Consider the following 10,169-nt stretch of genomic DNA (forward strand, 5'->3'; position numbering starts at 1 on the left):
GGATCCGAAGAAGGAAACCCCTCAACTTCCTGGAAAGCTCCCAAAAATCGCAACTTTAAGGTAAACATTGATGGGGCTTACGTACCTGGAACGTCGGAGGGCTCGATAACGTGGGTTTGTCGTGACTCGATCGGCCGACTGGTCAGCGGTGGCGCGAGATCTGTAGCTGCCTCATCGGCCCTTGTGGTTGAAGCTCACGCTTTAGCGGAAGCCCTCAATTGCATCCTCTGCCCCCGAAGGAACGAAGATGAAGACTTAACTGAGCTTCTCTCTCCTGGCGATTGTACTTTTGAGTTTGAGACTGACTGCTTGGTCTTAGTGGAAGCTATCTCCACTCCCCACCAGCACACGTGGGAAGCCCATGTGCCAATCCTTAAGTGCAAAGATATCTTGATGAATTACCCAAATGCCCAAGTGTCCTATTGCCCTAGAGAATCAAACTCCGTTGCTGATTGGGTTGCTAAAAATCATAGGAAAAATACATTACCTTTAAACTGGGTTTCCTCCCCTCCCTTTGCATTGTGGGAGCTATTATGTACTGATGCCCATCTCTTGGGCTTTCCTTCCTGAGTTATTTCAATGAAAAGTTCTTGTTTGGACCAAAAAAAAAAAAAAAAGCATTCAATTTATTTGGTTGGAAAAAGCGACGCGGAATGCCATGAGACGAGCCACGTGTGGCTTTTGATGCTTGAAATTTCATCGGAGTTGGTTTGCCCCATTAACATCTCGATTTAGGATTGTTATTGACCTTATTTTGGATTTTTCTATTGCCAAAATGCTTGTCGAAATGGAACCAATCCGAACCGAATCGATTGCATTTTATTACTTTGGTTCGGCTGATAAAGATTAGCATGCTTGCTTGCTCCACCAATTACACAAGATGAGCATTTCACCCTTTGCCCCAATGACTACTTCAAATTATTTCAATAAGTAACTTACTTATAACTTTCAACTTCGGCCAAAAGAATTTATATCTCTTTTATCTATTAATTTCTGAGTTCATTCCATTCCATCGTACGCGGATACGCAAAACGTTAACACGATTGTGGTATTTTGATCCCCGCTTTCAGTGGAAAAAACAAAATCATGCTCGAGAGTTTGGAGGCTCTTGCACTTGAATATATTCGATGTATTACTAATAAATCATAGAATGCTTCTTAGCCGAACTCAGTCTTCATAAATAAATCGTGCTATGGTTGACTGGTCAGTGGAATAGTGTCGCAAGTTTAGTCAAGCTTTGCTTCTTAGCCGACATCGAAGGAAACATCCTTAATGGCACGAAAAGCCATCACTTTCGGAGATTGACTGCACTTAGTTTGAAGAGCGCTTGAGGCACATTCACATTAGACGCCGTCCACATAAGTCAAGACCTCGTCATCGAATTAGCACTCCACTATGGACTGGTCGCCAAAATAAAAGCATACGCGAAAAAAATATAAAAAAAGTCATAAATTTATTATATTAGTATCAATATAAGATACAAAATTTTCAATTGAATCGGTTTAGTCTTAAACCTTTTCATGTTGTTACAAATTCAGTCCATTCGACCAATTTAAGCTGGAAATCTCGTTGTCTTACGTGACACGACCGACGTTGATGTGAAAAATTTAATTATGATTAGACAAGTCCCAATAAAATCTTGACCTTCACGGGCATCAAATTTGGTCTCGAAGCGCCTTGTTTTCCTTTTTCCTCTGGACAACATCATATCATGTCTTTGACTAAGAAGAATCAAAAGCCTGTTTTCCTAAACCCTAACCATCAAGCTTGGTCGAATCACATACCTAGGAATTGCTGAAGCTAGCGTGGACGCGAGATGTGCTTTGGCTTTGATAGTTCAAGGTATGGAGTGAAAAAGGGAAGGGAGAGAGTAAAATTCAAATTGAGCTGGGATAATACCTGTCAAAATTGGTCATAAATCAATTTATTAATATATGATGTTTTGAGTTATTATATGTGATAGTTATATTGAATAAATTGGTTTAACCATAAAATGAGTGTTGAATAAATTATAAAAGAGTCGTAAATATGTTGTAAATGGTTAACTTATTTAGATTTAACCTACCCCTATGACTCTTGCCCTCAATCGATCTTGCGATTACTTACTTTGTACTCTCACTTCAGTTTGGGTATGAATTTTTCTAAATTGGATTAAACATGGAAGTATTTTAGATATATGAGTCGGGTCTTGTATGTTATTACTAGATTTACATCGCATGTAAACGGTCAAAACGGGCATATTTGGATCGGACTATTTTCGATCCGACCCGACAAACTCATTTTGACGGGTCTAGCTGGCACGAACATGTGTATATGTACCTGAATAAAGGCGGCCAAAAGAGCTGTTCAAGCTGTAGACGAACGTGCGAGAGAGGATTTAACTCATTTACTCGCCCATCTTCCATCCTTACGTCTTCCAATTTTATGTCCCTCAATCAGAACAGGAGCCGCAACTAGACTCAGCTTAATGCCCTAGTTTCCGGTCTTCCATTTGTCAAGTCCTCATAGGAGCCAAGCTAAGTCACAGCAGGTGTTAAAACATAAATAATGTACCGCGAGGCCTTGGGAAGCTGAATCAATCGCAGGCTATAACGCAGAATATGCGCGGGATGCTGTCCTTAATAATCCACTGCTGGCGGTGAGGAGAAGAGATAAAGAACAATAAAAAAAAGAGTATCATCGAATGATACGAGTCTTGGATAAAAATCTACAACGCACTAGAATGCTTTTGTCGATGACCCTTTACTCCGACAGCATCTCGGGTTGGACTTTTCAAGAAGAAAGCAAGCGATATGGATCCGGCCGAGAGGTTTTATTTAAGCTGTAGTAGAGCGTCTGTTCTACGCAAAGGGATGTCGAATTTTTGCAGAAGCATACCCACGAATTATCTAAAATAAGCGATAGGGTTACTAGTGCAAGCACTTTGGGAAAATACTTCCTCGCCGACCATCACCTTTGGATGTCCAGAGTTTAAACAAATGCACTCAACCCAAAAACTCGAGGCCATAGTATTAAGATCGCTAAACAACAGTGATAACCACATTAAGCCATGTTATTCTCATTGTTTATCTGTTAAAAGTGCATTCTAAAGCTATTATACATAAGTAACGAATTTTATGCAGGACGTTGACCGTGTGACGTGCAGGTCAATTGGATGTGAATTGCATAATTGGCGACGGAGACAACAAATTTATCGAATTACAATCTTTTGTAACGACTTTAACACCACAATTAAGATTATTATTACGAAATTGGCAACTTAGTTAAGATCTTAGCGAGAAGTAGATAATATAATCATAGACACGTGTCTAGATGGAGAAACGGCGGTTTTAGGATTAATGACATGGATGCTATGTGTTTAGCATTGCAAAAACCGAATAAACTTATCTGCAATCTCCTCGTCGGTGAGTTGACTTGTACTAATTTGTAGATGATCAACGTCTAAAATTCCAGAAAAAAAATTATAAAAAAAGTCGTACACCTGTTGTATTAGTACCAATTCGGATATAAACTTTTCAATTGGACCAATTTAGTCTTAAACCTTTTTCACATTGTTACGAATTCAGTCCTTCCGACCAATTTAAATTGAAAATCTCATTGTCTTATGCGACATGGCCGACGTTGACTTGAAAATTTTAATTATTTATATATTTGTTTAATTTTTCCTTTCCCTTTTCCTTTTGCCGGTGGGTCGGTGGCCAAGGCGACCTCATTGGGCGTCAGGTGGGCGAGGGCAAGGCTGACCGTATGATTGGTATCAATGTGAAAATATTTTAGTGTAAATTGATTAAATTAAAAAATTTTAAAACTGAATTAGTATCAATAGTTTCGTGGTTATATTTTTTTTTTTTCCGAACGTCCATCATGATCTCACCCTGGCGGTGGGTTCGAACTCTCCCTCTAGAACCACGGGCCGTTGGACCATAGGCCCACCAGTTCAAAGGGAGATTTGAAGATGAGCATATTCCGGAATTTGTGCTCTTGTCCTCGTCAACATGACGAGTAAAAAACAGCATATTCCAATTCCACCGATCGCCAAACAACGCAACGCTTCAACGAGGCTCTCTGCATTTTTCGTTCTGAACACCGCACCAGCCAATCCTGCACCTGTTTCCACGACTCTCCGTCGTCGTCGTCGTCTCCGTCCTCGCCCGCCGGACTTCGGACCCCGGTAAGTGAAGTTTTCCTCTTCTTCTGTACTCGAAAGACTCGAAGCTACGACCCTCTTCTTCGTATAGTCCAATTCGATGATTGTTCTGCTTTTGTGCCTGGATGATGGGGATGAATTCCCAGAACGTATCATTGGCGTGGGTTTGCTGAATAGAATTCGAATCGGATATGTCTGGTTTGTGCTGAAACTTGCGAGCTAGCTAGTTCATAGTCGTTGCTTCCAGAACGGCAGAAGAACCTGTGTGAAACTTGCAAGTTCATTGTGGTTCACCATTTTTAATTGCAATTGTAATTTTGACCCTTTTTTTTTTTTTTTGTGTACTATGAAATTTATACTTTGAAGATTGAAGTATTCTGATTACACATGTTTGACAAGAGTCTCGAGATTGCTCGTTGGTAAGATACAAAATCTCACTTACCTTCAAAATTGTTGCAGTTTTTTCGGGTCAGCATTTTCACATTGCTTGAATACTTAAAGAAGATGGAGGGCAGCGGCATTTCGATTCATATGCAGCCAGTGGAGACAACCTCGAAGGGATTAGTTATTACATATATCAAACTGCTCTGGAATGCAAGGTGTGGTTCATGAAGATACTGTCATTCGAACTCTTCATACGAGCACCTAATGCGTCTCCACCATATGATCCGGCGGTCCGTGGAAATCATGGGGATCCATCAAATTGGCAGGTCAGTTCCTTTTCTCTCTCTTTCCGCGCTAGTGATTGTATCGGTTTCCTATAGCGGTATGGAGTTCTTCTATTGGATTTTCCCTGCATCTCTTAAAAATTTGTGTCGGTTAATTTTTGGACTTACAATGTACAGAAGTAGCAATCACTCTAATTTTTTACATAATGAGCCTGTCATTTGAAGAGAACTGTTCTAACATGTGCCTGCCTACGTGGCCCAATTGAAGACATCCGTGGCATATGTGACATGGACATGCTTTATGAAATGTGTGTAGTTCTTGTTGAATCAAAAATAAGTATTGGGGTTTCTTGTGATCATTCGTCGCTAAAGTAAGCTGGAACGCTCGAGATCTTCAGTCTGGTTTGGTTTTTCAAAGGTCGTAATTTTTGGACAGTGGGCCTTAGTTTGAATTTGGGCTGTTGTACTTGGGGTTGGGCCGAGCTTGTCATGTCGGGACACCACACTCAGTTTGTTTGGGCTAGTGGTGCTTCATTGATGGAGCTGATTGTATCAGGCGCGTAATATTGATTTGAAAAACATTATCTTGCGAATAATTATTCACATTGCTTGAAAAGATACCAGTCAATAAATAATATCGTGCCTAAATGTTTTCTCTTAACGAAGGGATGGTCAGGTTTAGAGTGAATCGATTCCCACTTTGAGAACGGGCACCAATCTTGTCCCTCCCGGAATCGGCGGTGTTATTTTTATTTTACGATTTTGTTATAAATACTTGTCTTCAATGCATTTTTTTTTTAGGATTTATTGTATGTATATACATATCCTTGGTCGGTTCAGCAAGTTCTGTATGGTTGGTAAAGTTCTTGCTCGGTAAATGAGAACCGGACCAATCCCTCGAAAGTATACTATTACTATGAAATATGTGCAATCTTTACGTGAATCTGCGACGGTCTAATGGATATAATCTTTGATTTCGTTGTTTTCGATTTACACAGACGTAAGATTAGATCGGGCTTTTAAAATATAATAAAATTTCCGTGTTTCCTGGATATAATCTTTGATTCCGTGACGAGCAAGAGCACATGCCTATCGTATTGCCTCTCCTTTCGAGACACTTGCCCCTTCCTCGGTTTCCGTTTTTCCGAACCCGAGCCTAGAGGCTCGCCATGTCCCGAACCTCCGGTTCGGACTCTGCCGCTTTCAACGGCCTAGATTTCATCTTGCGCAAACGCCAAACCTCTGTCCGTCCCTTCCCCCCACTCTTTCTCCGTCCTTGTAAAACCCGCCATTGGAACCTGAGGGGCACGAAAGATAGACAGACACACCAACGCGCGCTCTCTCTCTCTCTCTCTTCCTCTTTCGCCATCCCTTCTCTTTCTCGGTGGAGATCCATGGCGGATCATGCGGGAGACTCCGAGCCCTCGTTGATGGAGAAGGTCTCCGAGAAGATCCACGGCCCTGAGTTTTCCTCTTCCTCCGATTCGGACGATGACAAGCCCTCGGCCGTTGATTCCATGAAATCGAAAGTCTATAGGCTCTTCGGTAGGGACAAGCCCGTCCACAAGGTCCTGGGTGGTGGAAAACGTAATCCCTCTCTCTCTCTCGCGCGGGCGATGGATTTAGATGAGTGCAGTTAGACAGGCGAAGACATCGTTAGAATCGCGGATTCGGAATTCTCTTAATTATGTAATGGAACTGAAACATGAGTAGTGTCGGGCTAGGCTGGTTTTTTTTTTCCTTTGGGTCGTAAGGCTAGGCTGGTTAACTTCATGGGAAATGAGTGCGATAAGATTGCCAATGTCGGAGTTTATAAGCATCGATGCATTTATTTCTCACATTTGGATGATTTTATACCTCTATAGGAAAAGATTAGAAATGTTGAGGCCTGAGATGAGTGTTTGCTTGATTTAATAAGTGCTGCTCGATTGGTGGTGGGTTGCATTATAACAATGTTATTCAGTAGTATATACTTGAAGAGGGATGAACGGATCAAATGGTTGTAGATCGCAATGCTTCCTTGTATGTACAATTGTTTCGTGGCTTGTCAATTGAGCAGATTGAACATATGCAGTTAGACATGGGCATGATGGTACTCATGTAATTTATATAGATGCCACTTAAAAGGCAGGGTTAGTGATTACATTTGGGTTATAGGTGACCTACATTGGATGTTTGATTGGTTTTTAACTCAGTGTAGATTTTTCTCGAAGAATATATGTTTTCCATTAGTAATGTGTATTTCCTTGAGAGTTTCCCTTGCTCTACCTGTGGAGTAGGGATCATCTCGGCAAAGTATCTCTGTATGCTGTACTTCTTGATAAGGGTTATGATTCATGAAGAGGAAAATTGTTGCACCCCAATTTTTAGGCCCTGCACTTCTACCCATAGAAAAAGTGGAACAAAAAGATTAAGACCTTATCTTCCAAAGTTACATTTTACTTCCCAAACCATGTTAAATTGAATTTGTGCAAATTAGAAGTTTCGGGGTCTTTTTGGATTAATTTTTACTTTTAATATTTCACTTAATCATAATCTCGTGACTCGCGCACTTCGGTTCTTACATCCGAAACACTTGAAACTTTCACAAATTGCACATGTTGATATGTAAATTCACGTGTAATGTTTCATTATTTTGCTGTTGCTTGCACACAAGCTGAAACAAGCAGACCCTTAGACTACAGCTGTAGTGAATTTCCTGAGTTTTCCTCCCATAAGGGGAAAAGCTGAAAATATCTCATTTCCCTTCATGGCTAAATTATTTTCTTTCAATGGGCTTCCTCTATTGCAGCTGCTGATATTTTCCTTTGGAGGGACAAGAAAGTCTCTGCTGGTGTCCTGGGTGTGGCCACTGCAATATGGATTCTCTTTGAGTTGATGGAATACCATCTGATCACTCTTGTTTGCCATATCTTGATCCTTGCTCTGGCAATTATTTTTCTGTGGGCTAACGGCTCCACATTCATCACAAAGTAATAGTCGATATTCTGAATATCCATCTTGCTCATGTACTTTTTCTGTTCATGTTTTTGTCCTGACATTACCATGTCTCTTGCTTAGGTCCCCACCTAACATCCCAGAAGTTCGACTTCCCGAGAAATGTGTGCTGGAAGTGGCTTCTGCACTGAGATTTGAAGCTAATCGAGGATTGGCTCTCCTGAGAGAGATAGCATCAGGGAGAGAATTAAAGAAGTTCCTAGCTGTAAGTTCGTTATCTCTAGGTTCAGTGTTTTGAATTTCACTTTTCCAAACAGTGCCGTCATTCCTGGACAAAGAGCAGTTTTTTTTTTTTTTTTTGAATAATCCAGGGGCACGGGGGGGACGGCATCTGGTTAGAACAGTGCTAGGGTACTGAAAAAGAACAACATGTTTAAAAAATAAGGTGGCAAAGATCACATTTGTAAGTAAGTGGGATCCGTTCACAAAGTGGTTGGCTTATTTAGTCTCACGAACTCAGGAGTAGACAGAATTTAGGAAAATGAACATTTAGCAATTCTCTTGTTTTAATTTTTAGATGTCACACTTTGAATTCTAAAGGCCACAGAAGCATGGCAGGTGATCATTAGGCCTTACAATGTCCAAATAATGGTTTATGATCGAAAAGTAGAGTTGGTTAGACACGTTGCAGTTCCCGATATGGGTTTGGCCCTTGATGGGGGCTTATAAGCCAAATGCTAATGCTGTGTTCTCTATCAGTTCATTGCAGGATTGTGGGTTCTCTCTATGGTAGGGAGTTGCTTCAACTTCATCACCTTGATTTTCATAAGTAAGCTACCACTGCCTTCAAACTTTTCAATTGCGAAACTACTCTTCTATGGCTTCTGACAGTCTTCTCCTTCTTTTTTTCCCTGAACGACAGCTTTCGTTTTGCTACATACTGTACCCTTGTTTTATGAAAAATACGAAGATCATGTCGATTCCTTCGCGGAGAAGGCAATGGTGGAGATCAGGAAGCAGTATGCAGTCCTTGATGAGAAGGTCTTGAGTAAAATCCCAAAAGGGCCTTTGAAAGACAAGAAAAAGGATTAGTCGGCCAGGTCGCGGTACTAGTTTACTTGGTTCACGGTGAAAGCGGAAGGTTTTCTTAGCCGTTATCCAGTCCTGTTTACCTATGTGCCTCTAATATATTCGATAGTGCTACATCTTTACTTTGCGTTGACTAGTTTTATTTATTGACATGTTCTAAACCGTACTATGCTTTTGGATCTTTTTTGCACGCTTTACCGGTTGGGACTCTTGTTAATGTCTTACGAGGATATTTGTTGGGCAGATAGGTCGAAGAGAGTGAATGGGTGATGTGGCATCGTGGATAAATTTTCAATTTTTATAGCTTTTTTTATATTGTCAACCTATTACTTTTACTTTTTACCTAACCGGATGCCACTATTTTGCCTATATGTTATGAAGACTATTTGGAACGTAAAATTGTTATCTTTCCTCTTGGATATTTTATTGAATTGATTATATTCCTAATCACGCTTTAATTGACGTGTTTACGATCTTACCATTTTTTATCCGAGCTTTTTTATTGCGACATATACCGCAATAAAAATATTTTGAATTAAGATTTTATGAATTGATTATATTTAGTACTTTGTTCATCTCAATCAATTCTTAGAACTAATTCATATGAGATTAACTCTGCTGTTACATAATGTAACTTTCTAAGAGCTTGAAAATCTGGTGTGGCCACTCCACTTAAGATTAAAGAATGATGACGTGGAATGTTCGGATAATTAGTATGTCCTTATGTTAGCTTACAGGCCGGCATTTCCATGTGCTTTTTGTAGTCAAATTGGCCGGCAACTTGCACATTGGACAGAATAGTTGTAAAAATAAAATAATCTTGGATAATATTATATAAAAATTTATGCACTTAAAGCTGGACGTGTTACATGTACTTATTGAATATAATTGTGCGAGGAACACTTGTACTAAAGTTGATGTAGATTTCAATGCTGAGTGTGATATTCTTGAAATCAAACATTGAAAATGAGTTGTGATTTTATCCAAAATTAGAACGAAACTTAAAAGCAAAGCCAAAAATAAGAGTAAAATCGTACTCATTATCGTTGCACATGGACTTCGTTTACTTTTCTAAACCACACACTCATTAATATTTAGAAAGTCTATCAATATTAAAATCCATTATGAAGAAAAATAATTTGGAGATGGCAGCAGTTATGTAATTGATTTCGGTAAATACTTTATGTAGAAAACTTACACAATTGCTTAGGCGGCATCTAAGCGGCAGATTTCTTTGTGGATGGAAAAATTACCAAAAAAGTCATAAACCTATTGCAACTATATCAGTATTTTGCTAACATGAACACCAGCCTTCTTACGTGGCGCAA

At 39.9% G+C, this 10,169-nt stretch overlaps 2 protein-coding genes across 4 annotated transcripts; both read left to right on the forward strand.

Moving 5' to 3' along the window:
* Window positions 1-3,887: 3,887 nt before the first annotated feature.
* On the forward strand, window positions 3,888-4,961 carry LOC115741053. Of its 3 annotated transcripts, XM_030674763.2 has the most exons (3): window positions 3,924-4,171; window positions 4,514-4,566; window positions 4,649-4,961. In XM_030674763.2, exons 1-3 carry the CDS (start codon window positions 3,996-3,998, stop codon window positions 4,909-4,911), a joined length of 492 nt encoding a protein of 163 aa, XP_030530623.2. In that variant the 5' UTR covers window positions 3,924-3,995; the 3' UTR covers window positions 4,912-4,961. The 3 variants fall into 3 exon arrangements, 1 of the variants encoding a protein (XP_030530623.2); XR_007199228.1 differs by lacking the exon at window positions 4,514-4,566 and having other exon boundaries at window positions 3,888-4,171; XR_007199227.1 differs by lacking the exon at window positions 4,514-4,566 and having other exon boundaries at window positions 3,888-4,171; window positions 4,607-4,649.
* Window positions 4,962-6,096: 1,135 nt separating this feature from the next.
* LOC115743245 (reticulon-like protein B2) lies at window positions 6,097-9,018 on the forward strand. Its single transcript, XM_030677971.2, has 5 exons — window positions 6,097-6,402; window positions 7,607-7,787; window positions 7,876-8,017; window positions 8,512-8,581; window positions 8,675-9,018. The coding sequence occupies exons 1-5, from the start codon at window positions 6,210-6,212 to the stop codon at window positions 8,842-8,844; spliced, it is 756 nt and encodes a 251-aa protein (XP_030533831.1). The 5' UTR covers window positions 6,097-6,209; the 3' UTR covers window positions 8,845-9,018.
* The last annotated feature ends 1,151 nt before the right edge of the window (window positions 9,019-10,169 follow it).

Source organism: Rhodamnia argentea, chromosome 7 (assembly GCF_020921035.1).
Source record: "Rhodamnia argentea isolate NSW1041297 chromosome 7, ASM2092103v1, whole genome shotgun sequence".
Classification (NCBI taxonomy): domain Eukaryota; kingdom Viridiplantae; phylum Streptophyta; class Magnoliopsida; order Myrtales; family Myrtaceae; genus Rhodamnia; species Rhodamnia argentea.

Bases quoted from the DNA above. Each gene is read 5' to 3' on its own strand.
- LOC115741053 (XM_030674763.2), top strand. From the start codon at position 3,996: ATGACGAGTAAAAAACAGCATATTCCAATTCCACCGATCGCCAAACAA. The intron at 4,172-4,513 runs GTAAGTGAAGTT...TATACTTTGAAG, and splicing joins CCGCCGGACTTCGGACCCCG to ATTGAAGTATTCTGATTACA. The intron at 4,567-4,648 runs GTAAGATACAAA...GAATACTTAAAG, and splicing joins AGTCTCGAGATTGCTCGTTG to AAGATGGAGGGCAGCGGCAT.
- LOC115743245 (XM_030677971.2), top strand. From the start codon at position 6,210: ATGGCGGATCATGCGGGAGACTCCGAGCCCTCGTTGATGGAGAAGGTC. The intron at 8,018-8,511 runs GTAAGTTCGTTA...GTTCTCTATCAG, and splicing joins AATTAAAGAAGTTCCTAGCT to TTCATTGCAGGATTGTGGGT. The intron at 8,582-8,674 runs GTAAGCTACCAC...CCTGAACGACAG, and splicing joins CATCACCTTGATTTTCATAA to CTTTCGTTTTGCTACATACT.